The 19,604-nt window shown below is 40.0% G+C and overlaps 1 protein-coding gene and 1 long non-coding RNA gene across 2 annotated transcripts; one reads left to right on the plus strand and one right to left on the minus strand.

The window, feature by feature from the left end:
* The first annotated feature begins 1,338 nt into the window (after positions 1-1,338).
* Positions 1,339-16,227, plus strand: LOC148901417 (alpha-1A adrenergic receptor-like). Its single transcript, XM_089023439.1, has 2 exons — positions 1,339-5,830; positions 15,328-16,227. The coding sequence occupies exons 1-2, from the start codon at positions 4,915-4,917 to the stop codon at positions 15,891-15,893; spliced, it is 1,482 nt and encodes a 493-aa protein (XP_088879565.1). The 5' UTR covers positions 1,339-4,914; the 3' UTR covers positions 15,894-16,227.
* Positions 16,228-16,394: 167 nt separating this feature from the next.
* Positions 16,395-18,735, minus strand: LOC148901418 (uncharacterized). The gene is made up of 3 exons (XR_016117838.1): positions 18,012-18,735; positions 17,796-17,925; positions 16,395-16,978 (listed from the first exon to the last, which is right to left on the minus strand). It is a non-coding gene; the product is annotated as an uncharacterized LOC148901418 (long non-coding RNA).
* Between the last annotated feature and the right edge of the window lie 869 nt (positions 18,736-19,604).

Below are 19,604 nucleotides of genomic sequence, written 5' to 3' on the forward strand. Positions count from 1 at the left end.
GTGCTTCAATTTGCACATGATGATGATGAGACTGTACATTTCATTCAAGGTTTCTCCTTTAAATCTTCTTGAAGGTCAAGGACAAAGTCATGGAGCAGACTTTGTGTACTTTCACTCCAACTGCGCATAGCTGCCTATTGGCAGTTTTTTTTATGTCCCATCAAATGAACAAAATAACTACTTGAGGAACAAGGAAGCAAAAATGCTATAATTTATCTCAAGCGGTGTGACCTTTTATGTGCACATTTTCAGAAAATGTCAGTTGTTATCATCTGCCTTTTAGGGGTACGTTTGCCTCGGCTCAAAACTATTTGGGCAACTGACTTGCCATCATGGATTTGGCTAGGTTCATTCACTTGTTCCATCCATTTAACTTGTTATTACTTCTTTATTTGGCTTACCTAAATAATAAAGTCCTGACCAGAATGTTTTTTTACCAAAGCCTCTTTTTACTGACTAATTCGAACACAGATTCACTCCTGCTTTTAACTGTGTAAGAAGAATGCAGACGAACACATTTTATGACACACAATGGAGTACCGAAAACACACACTCCCAACCTAGATGTTGAAGTCACAAGTGTACCTGTCCTCGCATAGCCTCTGAGACAATTAACTAATGTTCAGCTGAGGAGTCTACTCAGCAGCATTGTCTTGAGCCCATTCGCCTCAAGCCAGAGGCCGCCGGCAGGCACAAAATCCACCTTCGCTGGACCCCCTGAGCTCATCAACCAACTACACTCTCCCACAGCCTCTTTGTCAAAACAAGCTGCTCCAACATATTGATCGTGCAGGAGTGATTATCTGAGGTAAGGTCAGCAAAAAGCCACATAAGAGTTTGATCAAATGTAAGTGATGACTCACAACCATTATTGGCTCCAAAACCCTTTTTGGCCAACATAAATACTGGTAATGAAAGAGCTGGACTTGCAGTTCTGTCAGGGGAGAAGGCACTGTATTGCCACTGGACTGCTTCCATTCAAGTCAAGTAATGTAACTACTTGACATGTTACACTTATATTAAACCAGTTATTCCTAATCAGGGTGCTGTGGTACACTGGTGTACAATGAGAAGGAAAAAGGAGACATTTCACTTCCTTTGTCTGAAAAAATAATCATGATTAATCGAAGTACAGTACATCTTTGTTCCTTTGAAATGAAAATGACATTAAGTTCCATGCAAAGCAACTAAATATGCGTCCATTCGACGGCACAATGTACAGTAAACTTGCACATCCATCAAATCACCTGAATTTTGCAAAATATATCAAACTTGAAAATTATCATGTTGAAAATATGCTTTATCAAGACAAAAAAGTGTTTTGCTTTTCAGAAGTGTGTGTTTTTTTACCATGTGCCCAGACTTTATGGACACTTTCTTATATGTAGACTCCACCATAAACCCACTCATCCAGGTGGGCTGCAATCTATTTGTGTGCACGCAGGCGATGTTACCAGCTGGCATTCAGATGGATATTCTATGGAGGAAAAAAATACTGCATACAGTATAAATGTGATGCAATCACTTCCTCCTGTAAAAGTTAAACAGAGAAATATGAAAGCAAATGTGTTTTCTTTTGCAGCTATTCATCCTTTGAATTGTTTTCTTACCGGATTGAAAGAATGTCTTCTCTTACCAAAGAATGAAGCCAAAAAGGGTCAATGAAAGGGATCTGGAAAGGACCTTACTTTATAACATGGCGATAAGTGGCTCAAATAATATACTTTCACAAATTACAAGAAATAAAAACATTTAAAAAAATAAAATATTGCTTGATCAATGTGATTAATGTTCCATGGTTTAAGCCAGGGGTCGGCAACCTTTACGACTCAAAGGGCCATTTGGACCCATTTCCCACAGAAAAGAAAACACTGGGAGCCACAAAATCCTTTTGACTTTTAAAATGAAGACAACACTGCATCTTTTCATCATCGTTTTTTACCTTTATATATGCATAAACAAACTAAAGTGTGTTGCATTTATGAATCAATGAACTGTTACAGAGAAGCGAAATTACATTTCTGCACGCAACAAAAACTTTTTAAATTCCGAAAAAAAAGACGTTGGGTTGAACATTACTTTCAAATATAATACTCGATGTCTATTTGAAAAAAAAAAAGAATATTTGCAAAATGGCAAATACAATATTTATCACCTGGTCACTGTGATTTCTGCTCCTGCACATCAGCGCACAGCCTCTGCACATCAGGGCAGTCTTCAAACAGGACTGTAAGCTGTCGGCTGCCAGGCGTGGGCGATGTCTGTTTTTAAGGCGAACGAATCTGCCCACGTATCATTAAACGTTCTGTTTTCTTCAGACACTTTTCTTTTCTGAGATTTATCCATAGTTGGCCGACCCGGGGGGCGAAAAATTCAATAAATCGTGCGCAATTTGGCGGTTGTGACCGAATATACGTCCACGGTCGATGGTTGTGACGTATATTATGAGCGACCAAAAAATTGAATACGTTTTATTTTGTATTATTTATAATCACCATAATCTTCAAATTTAGAATTACATTTTAAAAACGAACGAACTAAAATAATATACATTGAATTAAATACTCATTATTTATTTTCTAAAGCCGCAGGGAGCCGCAGCAGGGGGGTGAAAGAGCCACATGCGGCTCCGGAGCCGACGCCTGGTTTAAGCAAAAATGACAAACTACTGCGTACTTCATTCAGTGACAACATTGATATTTAAATGTGCATATGTGTTTGTTCCACTGAGAAATTCATTGTATAATTGAGACTTGACTTCATCATCCATCCCTCCATTTTCTGATCCGCTTATCCTCACAAGAGAGCCCTGCCTAGGCAGTTTTGGACAGTAGGCATTGGACACCTGGAAACAGTGTTTCCAGCCAATTGCAGAGAACACATACATGCAAATCTCAGAAAATGTAAATATTATTAATAATATAAAAGTTCATTCATTGAAGTAATTCAATTTAAAAGGTGAAATTAATACAGTAAAGTCTCGTTATATCGATATTCTCGGGAGTCTGAAAAAATATCGATATAACCGGACTATCGATATATCCAATCCTGCGCCATGTAAATTTTCTCCTTGCGTTCATAGAAATAGTATCGTAATAAGCAGTACTATCGATATAACCGATATCGATATAACGAGACTTTACTGTATATTATTTATACTCGTAACATGCATTGCAATATATTTCAAGCTTTTATTTGTTAGAATTTTGATTGTGACTTGCAGCTAATGAAAACCACAAAATCTGAGTCTCCGAGAATTAGAATATTACATGAAATAAACAGAAAAATTAACCAAGATTTTGTACTTTTATAGCCGAGTGAGCAGTCATGTTCAAAGTCATGTTCAAAAATGAAATCAGCATCTCCAAAGAGCTGATATGCCGAAGGAAACATGAATTGCTCTAAAATTTCTTTATAGACGGCTGTGTTGCCTCTGGACTTTATAAAACACAGTGGACCAACAGCAGATGATGACGGGGAACCCCAAACCATAACAGACTGGAGAAACTTCACACTAGACTTCAAGCATTTTATAATTCAGGCAAATGGGGGGTCAAGCAAGTACTGAGTATACAAAATGATGATACTTTTCTGATGACTGACATTTCATTGATTTAAACTAATTGTTCTGTATATTTTATGTGATATTCTAATTTTTTGAGACTCTGATTTTGCCATTGTCATAAGCTATAAGCCATAATAATCAAAATTCTAACAAAAAATTGACATATTTTTGCAATGCATGTTATGAGTTTTAAAAATATATTCATTTCACCTTTACAGTTGAATTCATTATATGAGTGAACTTTATCACAATATTCAAAGTCCGAGTATTACCTGTGGATCAACAACAATCCCTGCAAAGCCGTACTGTGCTGGACAAATATCAAAGATGTCACTAGACTTGACTTGCCTAATATTAGCGTTGACGACAACTAAACATTCAAGTGTGTGGCTGATCATCACTTAATTGTCTCATATGCATTTACTTTGTGGGCTAGGTGTGCCCATGACAGATAATAATAGTGAAAAATCTTAACTGCTGTTATATAGACGGCAATTAAACTAAAGTATGTATATTTTTGTGACATTTGTGTGGTTGGTGTGCAATATAATGCCATTTAAAATAGAATATACAGACGCTCCCCACCTTACGAACGAGATACGTTCTGACAGGTCGTTCGTCTGGTGATTTCCTCCCGCCCATATGCTCTACGCAGCCAATCGTAAGCGAGCTCGTCGGATCAGGGCTGAAATCGGTGGCAACAATGCAGCATAGCCGGGCTCTGATTGGTCAGCCTTGGTGTCAGTCGCGCAAACATCCAGCCATTGAAATCTCCCATTTTGTATGTAAGTGCGAGTGCGTGTGTGCGAGAACAGTAATCAGCCAATTACAAGCCAGCTCAGCAGGAAAAAAAGGCGCGCAATACAAAATCTAACTGACAACCTCTCTGTCCATACATTTTCGACATACAGTAACGCAATAGTGTTCGTATGTACCGCAACGTCGTAAATCGAATGTTCGTAAATGGGGGAGCGTCTAGATGTGGCTTTGCTAAATACAGATTAATAAAGGTTCATAATCTTATATTTGTGCTAACTCGGGTCAGAAACTGTTTGGACATCAGTTACATTTTTGTGCTATTTAAATGAAGCCCCCTCCCACAATCGGGATGCACAAATGTGTGGGGCACTTGACCAGACATCCTTGAAAGTTTCTTCGAACTTATTGTGTTCGGCATAATGCCCTCCCCCCTCCTTCCCTCCAAACCCCCTGCTTGTCTACCGAGCAGTCGGACTGCAGCAGAAGAGGAACGACGCTTCACGCGAGCATTTCAACTATGCAAGTTGGTTGAGTTGCAGCGAGCCACGTCGGACATGTGAAGTCTGCTATGGAGGAGCCGTTCGGTCAAAATGAGCACGAGCACTGACAATGTCACACATTTGTGGGGAAACGAGAGCTCGGGGGGCAACCGCACGGGACCCGCCGAAGTGGACCTTCGCCGGGCGATCCCGCTCGCCTTGGTGCTGGGAGCTTTCATCGTGTTCGCCATCGCAGGCAACATCCTCGTCATCCTCTCGGTGGTGTGCAACAGGCACCTGCGCACTCCGACCAACTACTTCATCATCAACTTGGCCATCGCCGACTTGCTGCTGGGTACTACGGTGCTGCCGGTGTCGGCCACCCTGGAGATCCTCGACTTCTGGGTGTTCGGTCGAATCTTTTGTGACATCTGGGCGGCGGTGGACGTGCTGTGCTGCACCGCGTCCATCATGAGCCTGTGCGTCATCTCCATCGACCGCTACATCGGCGTGAGTCACCCGCTGCAGTACCCGGGCATCGTGACGGAAAAGCGGGCGCTGCTTGCCATGCTCGGGGTGTGGGTGCTCTCAGTGGTTATCTCCATCGGGCCCCTGCTCGGATGGAAGCAGCCGCCATCGCCGGACGACACCGTCTGCCCCATCACCGAGGAGCCCTTTTACGCGCTCTTCTCCTCCCTCGGCTCCTTTTACATCCCCCTGGTCGTCATTCTGGCCATGTACTGTCGGGTGTATATCGTGGCCAAACGGACCACCAAAAACCTGGAGGCCGGGGTCATGCGCGAGAGGATGAACTCCGGCGAACTGACCCTGAGGATCCACAAGGGCTCTCAAGGGCACGACGAGCCCTCAGCTTGCGACGGTAAGGGTCGCGGACATCAGGCCAGAAGCTCCCTCACCGTCAAACTGCTGAAATTCTCCAGGGAGAAGAAAGCGGCCAAGACTTTGGGAGTTGTGGTGGGCATGTTTACACTTTGTTGGCTGCCCTTCTTCCTCGCCCTCCCCATAGGTGAGTTTCTTTCTTTTTTCCTGTTCGTAGTTCCGTGGAATCCAGATACTTTTTTTCTTGGTCTACATTTTTCAGTTCTATGCTTACGTTGTGCCACACCGAAAAAAATAACATTTGCATATTTTGCGCGCGCGCATGTGTGTATACGCGTGCTTGTGCGAGCTTACGTGTGTGTGATCGCGTGCGTGCGTCCGCGCGTGTGTGTGTGTGTGTGTGTGTGTGTGTGTGGGGGGGGCGTTCATTCAAAATGTGTATTTGCAATTTATTTCAGTTTTCCGAAGTAACTCACACATCCAGTGAACAAGGCAAATGTGTTGATTTTTTTGTCGTATTATAATGATAGATCAGAATGTTCAATTCGCCACATGGCAAATTATTAGAAATTCCTGTCGGTATGGTGCAATACAGTTGGACATTGGACCAGATGTATAAAGAAGCTGGGGTTTGGGAAAGGTGAATGTCCAATATATACAGCTCGTGCTTGTATTAGGCCTCATTCGTGTATTTTGGGGGACTTTTTGACATGGAGAAGTTCACTTTTAGACCATCACATGTGCTTTAGAATCCCATCTTGCAACAATCATTCTTTAGAACCGTTTGAGAAACTGCAGTTTGCCAGGACCATATTTGCACCACAGAGTATTCTTTGAGTTACTGAGTAAATTATTACATGAAAAACAATGTTCATTCAGTAAAACTTTGTGGACTCTGACTGTTTTTTTGTGCACACAGCGAAAGCTCTCTGATCCAATGATGTGTAAAAAAACAGTGTAATTCTACAATATTTGACATCATCTTAAATCAGAATTTTTGACATGGCAATTGACATTATGGGGATTTCATGTAAAAATAGTCCTTATTTATCTAAATTATAACAATGTATCAGGGATGAATAGATTATTCAAATAATTTTCAGAAATCTCAACCATTGTTCAATATGTGCACCACCAGGAGCACACTTTCTTTTTTGCATGTTCAAATGGGCTTTCGAATTGGTGTATTTATAATGACGTTTGTCAAAAATGCATGTTTCAGACTCTTGTTGTACTGCATTTAATCATTTTGTAACACACAAAATGTCATTCTTTTGCTTGTGAATATCATTTTTCAACAAAAAGAAAATATGAAAAGAACATTAAACTTTAACATTATGAACTTATTTTTAGTACATCCATCCGTTTTCTGATCCATGGATCCTCACAAAGGTCACAGGGCATGCTGGAGCCTATCCCAGCCGTCTTTACCCAGTCAAAACACCCTGAAGTGGTTGCCAGCCAATCGTTTTCTTTTCTTTTCGGCTTTTCCCTTTGGTTGCCAGCCAATCACATTTTAATACTGGTACCTTTTCTTAAAATGTGAGATTGTTTGAGCAAATTGAATAGGAGCAACATTTAATACTATAAAACAAAAATAAAGATCTTTTACAAAAAAAATGTGTATTTACAGTAAACATAAGACCAACAAAGAACAAATTACGTTACTGTAACACAGATCCGGGATAAATTGTAAATAACAGAAAGGGATTACAAATGGCAAGAAATAAACAACATATATAGTATCTTTGTCAAGAAAAGACAAGAAAACCCAATAAAGAAACAAAAATATGACACAATGAATACAAAACTGAATACTACTTAATATTTATAAAAACAAACTATAGTTTTAAAAAGAGCTGAAACAACATTTCATGAGTGTCTAGAAAATTGTACTTGGGTTATGAGTCGTGAAAGAGGCGCATAAATGTGAAGAAGCACAAGAAGTCGACAAACATATAGAAACAGATCAAAACCATGACCCTTGTCAAGATAAAAAGTTTTAAATCATTCTTATAGTTGGCTGCCATTTTTACCATTTCCAGCTATGTTTGTTCACTTAACTAATTCAAATTCACTTCATTCATGCAAAGGTTTGCAAGAGGATAAATCATTTTGGCCTTAAATGTGCTGTGTATCAAGTTGCTATTTAAAATATGCACAAGCAAGTGCACATTCAACAAAATAAGGGTAGCAAGGATTCCAAGACTGACATGTCCAAGATTATATCAAACCGGGTCATTGACCTAACGTAGAACTGTGTTATGCTTACGTCTGTACAACGAAGTACAGATGACGGCTGAAGAAACATTTTCATCGATGTGTTATGCTTGTAAACATGCAACTTCCACATGTGCTGTAATTCTCTGTGGTCATATAAGGACAGTGTAGCTTCCGCAGTTTGCCATAGCTATGTCCCAGAGGAGTGATTACTTTGCCTCCATTCATTGTCAAAAGCTTAACGTAAGAAACAAATACTCAAGTTGTGATTTCAAGATGGAAGTGGCTTCATGGAGCACATAGTCAGAGGACAAGAAGGGAGTTTACGTAACGCAGACCACCAACTGCCAAAAAAAATGTCCGAGAGCATTTCTCAGTACTATCTCCGGTGGAGCATACTGATTAATTTGGAGAAGGCATCACACGTTTTGACACCCTGACCACTTTTAACTTGGATGAAATTAAGGCTGTACAAATAACCTTGCAGCTCATTGACATATTGTGCCGTTAAGTCTCGAGTTACACACAAATGTTCCGTTTAAGTATGTCTGCACTTTGCTTTACAAGCCGAGGGATTTATTGGACAAAATGTTTGAAAGTTTGCTATGAACCATTGAACAAATATTTTGTTGTTGAACCATTGTTTGTGAGAATTGTTTCACATCACATTTGTTTTGGTTCAACCTGTCTTTTGGTTCGATTGCACTTTGTTTTGCAAATCCTTTTTCATCGCAGAAGTGATTGTGTTACTGTGCTGCAGATAAATGTGTCTTTTTATTCAAACTTCAGATACCACAAACCAGTACCCCTGTCTGACCGTTGAACTTCATATGAAAATATTGAAGATGGGGCGGTCTTTAATGAGTCATTCACTGTAATTGACTTAGCTGTCAAAAAAGCTGAAATATTTATATACATTCTAAACAAGTGAGCGTTACTACAGGCAAGTCTTGTGAAAATTACTGTATTTTCCGGTGTATAAGGCACACCCAAAAGCCTTTATTTTCTTTAAAAGATGACCCTGCGCCTTATACGCAGGTGCACCGTATATGTGAAGTAATATTGAGCAACAACAGGTCTCACAATTACTGTCAGTAGCTATCGTCTCCATTTTTCCCCTGTAGAAGAAGTAGTGCGTAACCACAGCCTGTCATGTAGTGCCTTATAATGTTGTGTACCTTATTTTTGGAAAACATTTATATATTTACATGTTATATTTGGAAAACTTTTTTAATTCAATGAAGGTGCGCCTTATACTCCCAGTGCGCCTTATATATGAAACAAAGTTTGAAAATACAGTGGGACCTTGGCTTACGCACTTAATTGGTTCCCAGACACAGTGTGTAAGGCAAAAAGTGTGTATCCCAAAAATTAATTTCCCATAGGAAACCATTAAAATGAGAATAATCCATTCCCAGGTCTCCATAAAATATAAATTTCTACTAAATAAGCCTTAAAATTACAAACAATATACCTTATTCTATGTATAATTCATGTGCTATTGTATTGGAATGAACGAAATACCCTGCACTAAATGATAAAGTCGTTTTATTTACCTTTGTGATGGTCGTTGATGGCTTGATGGAATGGGGTTCAGACTTCTTTTCCTGTGTTATGAAAGTCCGGTGAGGCACCTTTTTCCAAAAAAGGCCGGTCTCATCTGCATTAAATACTTGCTGAGGGACGTAACGTAATGATCCCTTGTAGGCTTCGGCAGCTTTACTCTCAGAACTGGCTGTCTCACCATGACGAGTAACGCAGTGAATCCCTGTACGGCGTTTAAAGTTCTTGAACCATCCGTTGCTAGCTTTAAAATCATCAATGAACGATGAACTTCCAGGTTACCGCATGATGATATCAGAGTGAATTTGCGGTGCTTTCTCTGATACAATTGCTTTATTCACGCTGTCGCCGGCCAGCTGCTTTTCGTTAATCCAAATTAACAGAAGTTTTTCAATCTCTTCTATAGCCCGAGACCGTTGCTTTGACAGCACGGAAACACCTTTAGCAACACACACACGTTTAATAGCTTCTTTGTTGCAAAGGATGGTAGCAATGGTGGACTTAGCATATTGATACTGGGTCGTTAAGTCAGACAAACGCACATCTCGTTCGTATTTCTCAATGATCTCCTTCTTCTCCTCGACTGTAATTTTGTTTTCTGTCTTCTTCGGCTGAACACAAGCCTATGGTGGGGTCTTTTTCGGTCCCATAACAGCAAAAGTATCCGTGATAAATCCTTGAAGACGAATGACGTATGCACTCAGAGAAAGGGGATGTGGAAAGGTAGGCCGGCTGTGACGCTGTTCGGTACTCCGCCAGCAGTGGTTTGTATCCCGAAAAGTAGTTTGTATGCCAAGGTTTAATTTTCATGAATTTAACGTTCGTAAACCGAGAAGTTCGTAAGGCAAGGTGTTCGTAAACCGAGGTCCCACTGTACACCATTCATTGGGGGTGCGCCTTCTACTCCTGTGCGCCTTACACACCACAAAATACGGTAACCTCACCTCAACATTAATGGATATTCGCAGACACAACCTGATTTTACAGAAACCCCATTTTTCCATTCATAATCAATATTATCCATGGCATAGCCATAGTCAATTGATTGCAACTGAGAATCGTTCATGTGTACTCAGCGGGGTACACCCACAACGTGTTGTCAGCTATTCGTAGGGTACACATCGACAAACACCGATACACACTCATGACCACGAGGGAAGATATAGAGTGTTCAATCAACCATTTTTTTGGGGGCATTTGGGAGGAAACTGGAGTACCAGGGAGAAAACTCCACAGTCGGGCCAGTGCTCTGAATTAAACACCGGACCTCTACTGTATATTGTGAGGCAGATGTGCTCATAAGTCACCCACTCCGTTCATCATCATTATATGATGACAAAAGCAAAACTTTGTATAAAAAATACTTTGATTTTTGTCGTTTGATTCAACTCCAAGTGGAAAACAGCACCGCTACTAAAGCATTGTGAACATATCATACAGAGAGAGGATATTTCTGTTTTTAAATTCAATGAGCTGTATAATTCTCAATAGTGGGAGAGGAATCATTAGTCCTTAGGGGGTAGCCTACATGTGTTATTTCACAATACTCCATCTCCACAATTCTTTAACACCCCAAACAGGCACTAATGTCCTGTGAAAGTCTTGAATTTAATGTGGCAAGCACTGCGCCTCAGAATGTGACAGAAACAGTTCAACGCGTGAATCCATTTGATCTGTACAAATGCATTTTTGGAAGAAAAAGTCTTTGCAGCTGTGTTCGTTTCTGTGTGCTCCAAAGTTAATAGAAACATTCCAGAGAAGGAGGAAACCTAATGAGTGTGTCACGAAGCAATGATGAGTAAAATTGTCCGCGGGTCACACGGCTACACGGTTGATAGGACAGGGTACAGGGACGTTAAAACCAATTTTCCATAAATGTCATCATATTGTGGTTTATTGAAGAGCCAACACAGTTCTGTCCGTTCCAATTAAAGTAGATTATTAAATGGATTGTTTGAAACCAAAGCATGTTTATGAAACCTATCTGCTAAGTTCTTGAGTCTCAGTTCGACAGTTTTGTGTGGAGAGTGTATAAAAATAGTGATCCTCGGGAAAGCAGGTTTTTTTTTTTTTAGTTTTTTTACTGCTCATTGTTGTCTAGAATATTGAGGGGACTTTTTGTTATCTGTATTTTGGTGTACGGCTGCATTGTAATAAAATGTAGAAAAAGTGAAGTACCCTATTTTTCGGATTATAAATTGCAGCTTTTTTCAGTTTGGTCGGGGGTGCGATTTATAAATCGGAGCGACTTATATATGCTTTTTTTTATTACTGTATATCATTTCACATGTTATTTTCACATTAAACCGCAAGAGCGCAGAGATGAGGAAGTGGCGCCTTGTCTACCTGCCGAGTTGGGGGAGTTATTTAAAAGTGACACAGAGAATGAAGATTTCCTTGGATTTGGTGATTTGGACTAAAACCTGATATTTTGATAAACTTGTTAGCATGTTCTTTGTGCTAGAGTTATCTGAATAAATCTTGTAAAAGACTGTTCTGGGTTACCAAAAAGGAGGTGTGTCCATCGGAGTTGCGTAGAGCGAGAGCTGCGGTGTTATGTTGGGAAAAAAAGAAGTGAAACGGAGCCTGATGTTCTCTATTTTATTTTAATTCAATTTATTTTATATTGCTTTTCAAGATGACATGTATGTTGTTTGGTGTTGGATTTTATCAAATAAATGTTCCCCAAAAATGTGACTTATCCTCCAGTGCGACTTATATGTTTTTTTCTTCTTAATTATGCATTTTTTGGCTGGTGTGACCTATAATCCGGAGCGACGTTTAATCCAAAAAATACGGTATATTGTATAATGGCCATTCAAATGTTTATTTGGATCAAATAGTTCTGTGTGTCACAGCAGCGTTATTAATGAGAAAATAGTGTATTTATTTATTTATTTATAGTTTTTGTCAAAAGAGAAAAGGTTACACTAAAAGAAGAAGAATACCTGTACTAACAGTGTCTGCTTAAGTTTTCTCTTCTGGGTCTTCCGGTTTCCTCCTATATAAAAAGGGGGGAAAAAAACAAAAATTCCCAAAACATGCATGACAGGCTGATCGAACACTCTAAATTGTCCTGATATGTGTGCCCTGCTTTTGGCTGACTACCGGTTCAGGGTGTCCCCCACCAACTGCCCAAAGACAGCTGGCGTAGACTGCACCGTCCACGACCCTCATGAGAAATAAGCGATTCATAAGATGAATGAATAAATAGAAACAAGATGGGGAAAAAGTCTTTGTAAAATGGCTAAAATTATGATTTGTAAGATTACAACTCAGTTCTCTTTTCTTAGTCTCACGTGAAAACATTGCTGTGTCCTAATTTTCATTCAAGTTGAATGCCTCATTGCGCCTGTTTGGAAAGTTCATTTATCTGCACCATGCTGTGCTTTCTGGGGAGAGTGGATCCTTTGAGATGTGCATGCACATCTGATAATCTGTTGGCAGAAAGACATTGAAACTACGCCTGTTGGAACACCGTACATGTGGGCTGAGAAGCTTGCTCAGGGACTGTCTTCGGTTGCATGACCATGGAGACATCGGGAAGGAAGAAGGCAGAGTTCGCAAACGTTAGCAGATAGGTGGCCAGTGGAGGGTCTGGAGAATATAGATATTTTTTTCACGGACCCAGAGTTAAGACTTGAGAACCACAGCAAAAGTGGCAGTGGGCATCAGACGAATGATATCACAGCAATCTGATGGAGCATAAAAATTAAATTCAGTGCAACACTCATGAAGGTGTGTAATTTTGTAATACTATATCACAAAAGTCAAATAATCTTTGAACCAAAAGATTAACTCTGCGTGTCTAATTTTTGTGCTGAGCGCAACTCGAGCACAATGGCCAGTCTTAATTGTGCTCATGGAGTTTACTTTTATTTGGTGTTTTGCCACATCTTGCATAGGACGATTTTAGAATCAGAAAGCCTTTAATACAATGGGGAAATTTGCAATGTACAGCAGCAAAATTGAAAGGTGTGAGGCGTGACAACAAAGTATTCTATGCACAGAAAAAAATGTCAGGAGACTAAATGTACAACTGCACAAAAAATGTGGGTCATATTTGGGTGTTTGCCTCTTTTTGCAGCCATGTGGGATGAAAGTAATCTTTTTGATCCTAGTAGCATCCTTCATTTGAATAAATAATGGGTTCAGAGTTGCACTGTACCTGAGTATGCCATGTTTGGCATTGTGGGAAATAAATTAACTCGGAGTGTGTGTATGACACAATTTGGTAAACGTCAAGACCTTCCCTTGAGGATATGACATGGGCAATTGGAGACTGCCCTACACCCTTGATCTGTGTCACCCTGATGGATGGATGGATGGATGGATGGATGGATGGATGGATGGATGGATGGATGGATGGATGGATGGATGGATGGATTACCAGCACATGTTCGCAGAGATCTATACTGTATTTGTCCACTTGACCAAAAACAACAAAATCGTGTTAGACCACCTGCATTATGAGTTGGATCTGCTATTTGCAAGACTGAAATCTAGTTTACTTTAAACCATTGCAGATGTGCTAGGTGCAAACTAGAAACGCACAATGAGGTGTGATATATCTACCAATTTCACAAATTTACGTTGAACTTGACCATTAGGCCTGCAAAAAAAATAATGATGTGCCCGCACCAGATCAGAGGTGAACATGTCTGCATTAGATTAAAAAGCAGGGAGGTGCTCCAAAGTGTCTTACTTGAAAGAACAACTCCCACTCTGTACATCTGTTTCAATTAATTAGCCTTGGGTTTACATTAATCCAGGCATTTGGTAACTACTCTACTGAGGTAAAGCATCTATTTCCATTTGACAGAAAAAGTGTGCAAAATTACCCAGACGGTTATTGTATCACGTTTCTATCAGGTCAAATGAAAGAATCCATTACATCTTGGGCCAGAGCCAGAAATGTTCATTCATTACTCAGCAAATGCCACACAAACTTTAGCAGGTTTGCATTTCCTCAGAGTTCAGATTTATTGATTCACTGTACAGTACTACTGTAGCCAACCCGGGTTATTGGTATGTTCTGCCATCTAGTGGTGTAACATTTTTCCGCAGGCTCTTCTTGTGGCACTTGTGGCAGAATTAACTGATTCGCTTTCTATGTCGACGCTCTCATCCAGTGGCTATACAAAAGTGACGTCAATTTGGCTGTTACATGGACGTAAACCTAAAACAGAAACTAAAACAGTTAATTTGTCCACGTGGAATGAGATAATCTCTGTAAAGCAGTTCCAACAGACATAAATAGTGAAATGTGGCCCATTACATAAACAGCCCACCACATTGAAATTAAACATTGCGCAAGTTGAGTCCACTGAGTTGTGTACTGAATTGACTTTTCATTTTGTCAAGTGGCTGCAATCAATGAAATTTATTATTATTATTATTATTATTATTATTATTATTATTATTATTATTATTATTATTATTATTATATTAATAATAACAAAATTATCTGGATCTAGGAAATCCAGATTCAATCCAATTATATTGTTTTTTAATGAATTAGAGTTTGTGTTTTTTTAATAAGCTGGCATCATAGATTTCATGTAAAAAAAATCAAAATGTCATTAACAAGCAGACTCTTTTTTTAATTACAAAGGTTCCAGAGACACAGTGTAATTTCCAAAGAATTACAGCAATTTCATAGCATACCGACAAACAAATGGTCCCACAAAATAGGTTAGTTTTGTACACTGCCACTTAATGGAAGAGCATTTTAATTGTCAACATGGGCAGTCATAAACAGGCTTAACTTCTGACAGCACATCAATATTCCACAGCACATGGGCTGAGTATTACACATTTAGTGTCATTCGGTGACTAATATTTGGCCTGTCATGTGCTTTTTGTATGAAATAATATGTTTCATATTGTTTTATTTTGCAGGCTCTTTCAATGTGAACCTGCGCCCTCCTGACCTACTCTTTAAGGTCATCTTCTGGTTGGGCTACTTCAACAGCTGCCTGAATCCTATCATCTATCCTTGCTATAACCGTGAGTTTAAACTGGCCTTCATTCGCATCCTCCGGTGCCAGTGTCAGCAGCGCAAACGCCCTACGTGGAGTTCATATAATTACCGGTCCTCAACGTTCACCTCCTCTGGACATTCACGCAAAGGATCCCATGACCACACTCCTGGCTGCTTGAACGGCAGCCAGCATACTCTGCCCTCCTCAGCCAGCCCTAGCCCCAGCTACTTTAGCAAGGGTCTGCCATCGTGCCCGGAGGGCGAGGCATTGTACATCTGGACGACAAGTCCCTCACCCTCTCCCAACATACTGCCTGGCACACACACAGAATGTCAGCAGGTTTGCCTCATCACAGGTGTGAAGGGAGGGGAAGTGAAGGAAGAGATGACTTCTGGATTTTTTTCTTTCTCTTTTGGAAAGGAAAAAGATAAAGGAGCGGTTGGAAAAGACTGTACGGAACCCTCTTGCAATGTGCGGCTCTGAAAAATAATGGTTCCGTGGTCAACACATCTAGCTGCTGAGACTTGTCTTTGTTTGGTGACAAAAATGATCTTTGTGACAGACATGATTAAGGATGAGGGAACAAAAGGGGAAAACGGAAAAATCCCCCAAAAATCCATATATTATCTGTTATGCCTGAATGTGAAGAGACTGGTGTACAGTAAAATGCATTAATTTTAATTTTAGTTCTTTGTTTTGTTAATGTAATGTTGTGAAATTAAAGTATAACATGGTTTGTGCAATTGTGTATCAGTTTCCTCATTTGGAAAATTGATTCTTGTAGTGTTGCAACACTGAAAACAACAGCCATAACACTATTACTGTGACAGAATTAGAAAGCCTTTAATCGTCCCACAATGGGGAAATTTGCATATATATAACAACATATATATATATATATATATATATATATATATATATATATATGTACAGCATACATGTATAGCATACATGTTTGCAATCGATTAAAGAATGTATTCCGTGTCATTTTGAGGCCAACGGGCAGGGGGGAATGTCGCAAACAAAAATGACGACCAGCTCCGTGAGGAATGAATCAGCCCGTTTCCACAGGCTGATAGATTCCTTTCATGGAGCTTCAGATAAACAGCAAAATACATTGACGTGATGAAGGACTGCTACAATGTGTCTTTTTGTCGGTCGGGGGGGGGGGGTCTTTTCATGACGTAACGTGAGGACTCGTCACCAACTCAAAAACAAGACTTCCTGAATGTTCAGCGCAAGTCGTAACCAAAACGTAAAATATAGCTATGTGCGGTGGAATCTTTGTAAAATACACTCAGTAGAAGTCATTTGAAGCCATTTTACAAATTATGGACACAACTTGTCCGGAGACGTCGATTGTCCTTTAAATGACAACCGATCAGAAAAACGTTTTATAGCATCTAAAATACCCAAAACACGCAGTATGTTATTTTTAGTCAAATGCAAAACATCAATAAAAATGACTTAGTGTGAAAAACGTACTTCAATTTGAAACCGGAAGTGGGCAGTTTCAGAAGGTCCCGCCCCCATGTTCGTGGTGTCACGGTAAGACATCTTGCCTTGCCCTAGAATTAAAACAATGGCTTCAGATTCGGAGAATATGCTTTCTTGTTACTCATCCAGTTATGAATATAATTCAAATAGTTCTGAAGAGGAAAGCATCCATGTTTGCAATCGATTAAAGAAGTCCTTCCGTCTCATTTTGAGGGGAGAAATGTAGCACCGAATGTGTGTCATTGGGGGGGGGGGGGGGGGGATGTAGCACCGAATAGAGGCAGAAGAGGGCGACAAAGCTCCGTGGAAAGCTCAGTGGAAACGGGCTGATTAATACCTTACAATTTTTGTCAGTGAATATCAAACAGATGCTCGGTGACACACACAAGGATTCACCATCACGTTATTCATGTGTTTTCCTTCTATTAGCAATTCATTTTACATATAATTTTACCTTATCTTTGGTCGTACATTAATTTAAGCGCCAAAAAAACTGAAGAGCCGTTTTGAGAGCCGAAAGAGCCGGCTGGCCCTTTTTGGTGAGCCGGTCCAAAAGAACCGGCTCTCTAAAAAAGAGTTTCCATCACTGTATCTAATAATGAGAAGTCCTCTGATTGGTTGTCCGGTGATTCAATAAGTAAAAGAAACCCTGATAGTCTGACTTCTAGTTTATTTTTATTCAAAACAACTCAACTTTATTTGTATAATGTCAGTTATGACAATGTCCTTATCACGCAATCTAGCAATAGTACCATGGAGATCGACTGGTCGATCACGATCGACGTATTGCCTTCGACGCAAAGTCTTGAACCATATGGATTTTTGTTATAGCAACCACAGAAGCAAAATTTGATAACTTGCCATACACTTCCAATTGTTTCCATCTACCTGGTCTGCACATGTAGTACACTAGGAGGTACTTGCTGGTGAGTGGGCAGGGGCCGTGCCCAAACACAGGGCCAAGGACATGCATTTGACAGGACGGTTGATCCTGACACTCTGACAACACCTTCTGCATCTGAAAAAAAAGAAAACCCCAGCATATAACGTCACAAAACACAATTTCTAATAACACTGAATGTCCCTCAGTGGCACAACAATCACCTTGATGGCGAGTGTAGATGAACATTCTGCATCTTTGTTTAGATTTGTCTTCTGGCTGGGACACAAATAGTGTTGAGTAACGCGCCGTCCAAAGAAGGGTGAGAAGATGGCTACGGACGTTGTGGCAGGACATTCGATGGTGAGTGTTTCTCCTTCGCAAGCATGGGCTGTGTGGTTTTTCAGAATATTGTTTAGATATACTGTAGTCAAAGAGTATTTGTGCTCACTCCATTCAAAATTTTCTACAGGTTTTAGTAAGAATGTTTGTCAATGATGTCAAGTGACTATATTGCATGAATCATTTACTGCGTTATGTATGAATAAAAACACCTTGAAATCTCAATTTCAAAATGGGTGGCGGTGTTTTTGGGTGGAGCTCTGAGACTTATTGGACTCTGATCAAGTATGCGTGTATGGAGATATGCACAACAATACACAAGTGTGTGAGTGTTTGTGTGTTTATTTTGGGCAGTACCAGTTACTAGCTCACAATGGACTAATATTAGTCCTAGAACTCACACACACACACACACACACACACACACACACACACACACACACACACACACACACACACACGCACACACACACACACACACACACACACACACACACACAGACACACACACAATGCAACCTTTTCAACAAATAGGCATATCGGAACAATATTCACAATACAGTCATATATAAATGAAACGATCGAGCCAAATCATGTTACTTTGAGAGCACAATGCATTTATTTCAACTTTTTAAACTCACAATTTGTAATTATGTGCACCTATGTTAAATTCTGTTGAAATAAATGATGCTAACAAGATGGCCAAGGATTTTTTTCCTTTTTTTTCCAGAAAGCAAAAACAATTTATCAACATTCATTGCTGTATTTATTCATCTTATTTCAAGCCAGAGTAGTGCTGAATGATCGCAAAAACATGAAGTATGTAGCCCAGGCATGGGCAAACTACGGCCCGCGGGCCACATACGGCCCGTTAGGCTTTTTAATCCGGCCCGCCGAACCTGCCCAAATTATAGTAAAAACAGCGTCTGAAACTCATGACAAAAAAGTCAGCGGACAACAGGGCAGATAACTGAAAAGTTGCCTGCCCCATCTTTCACAACCTGAAGCACAATGAGACAACTAATCACATTAAAAAACATTGTCACAAAGTATAACGTTTTCTTTTAAATCAAGAATGTACCTACTACAAATGCGACCTTGCATAATTTACGGTAAATATGCATGGCTAGATTTTGCTGCAGTAGTCGATTGTCATTGTGGTGCACAATGCAACGTTTGGATTGCTTCCTACAAGCCACTTAGCCCCTTTCATGAGTCTCACGTAGACTTTACAGTCACGGTTTAATGTAAATTTACGTTTTGTAGCGTCACATATGTTGTTAGCTTCTTTTGAATCTTTCTTCTGGGCTGAGGATCTGTGCATCTATTTCGGAAAATTATATGCAATTGGACGACTTTATAACGCTTGCGAAAGTCCGGAAGAAAGAAGCAGGCTTCTGATTGGCTGCCGTGCCGAGTATGCAAATTTCACTGCAGGTTGCCTATGTCTGTGTGCTCGGCGACGGTACACGTGT

Source organism: Hippocampus bargibanti, linkage group LG02 (assembly GCF_051943395.1).
Source record: "Hippocampus bargibanti isolate YZ-2025 linkage group LG02, ASM5194339v1, whole genome shotgun sequence".
Classification (NCBI taxonomy): Eukaryota; Metazoa; Chordata; class Actinopteri; order Syngnathiformes; family Syngnathidae; genus Hippocampus; species Hippocampus bargibanti.

Bases quoted from the DNA above. Each gene is read 5' to 3' on its own strand.
- LOC148901417 (XM_089023439.1), top strand. From the start codon at position 4,915: ATGAGCACGAGCACTGACAATGTCACACATTTGTGGGGAAACGAGAGC. The intron at 5,831-15,327 runs GTGAGTTTCTTT...TTTATTTTGCAG, and splicing joins CTTCCTCGCCCTCCCCATAG to GCTCTTTCAATGTGAACCTG.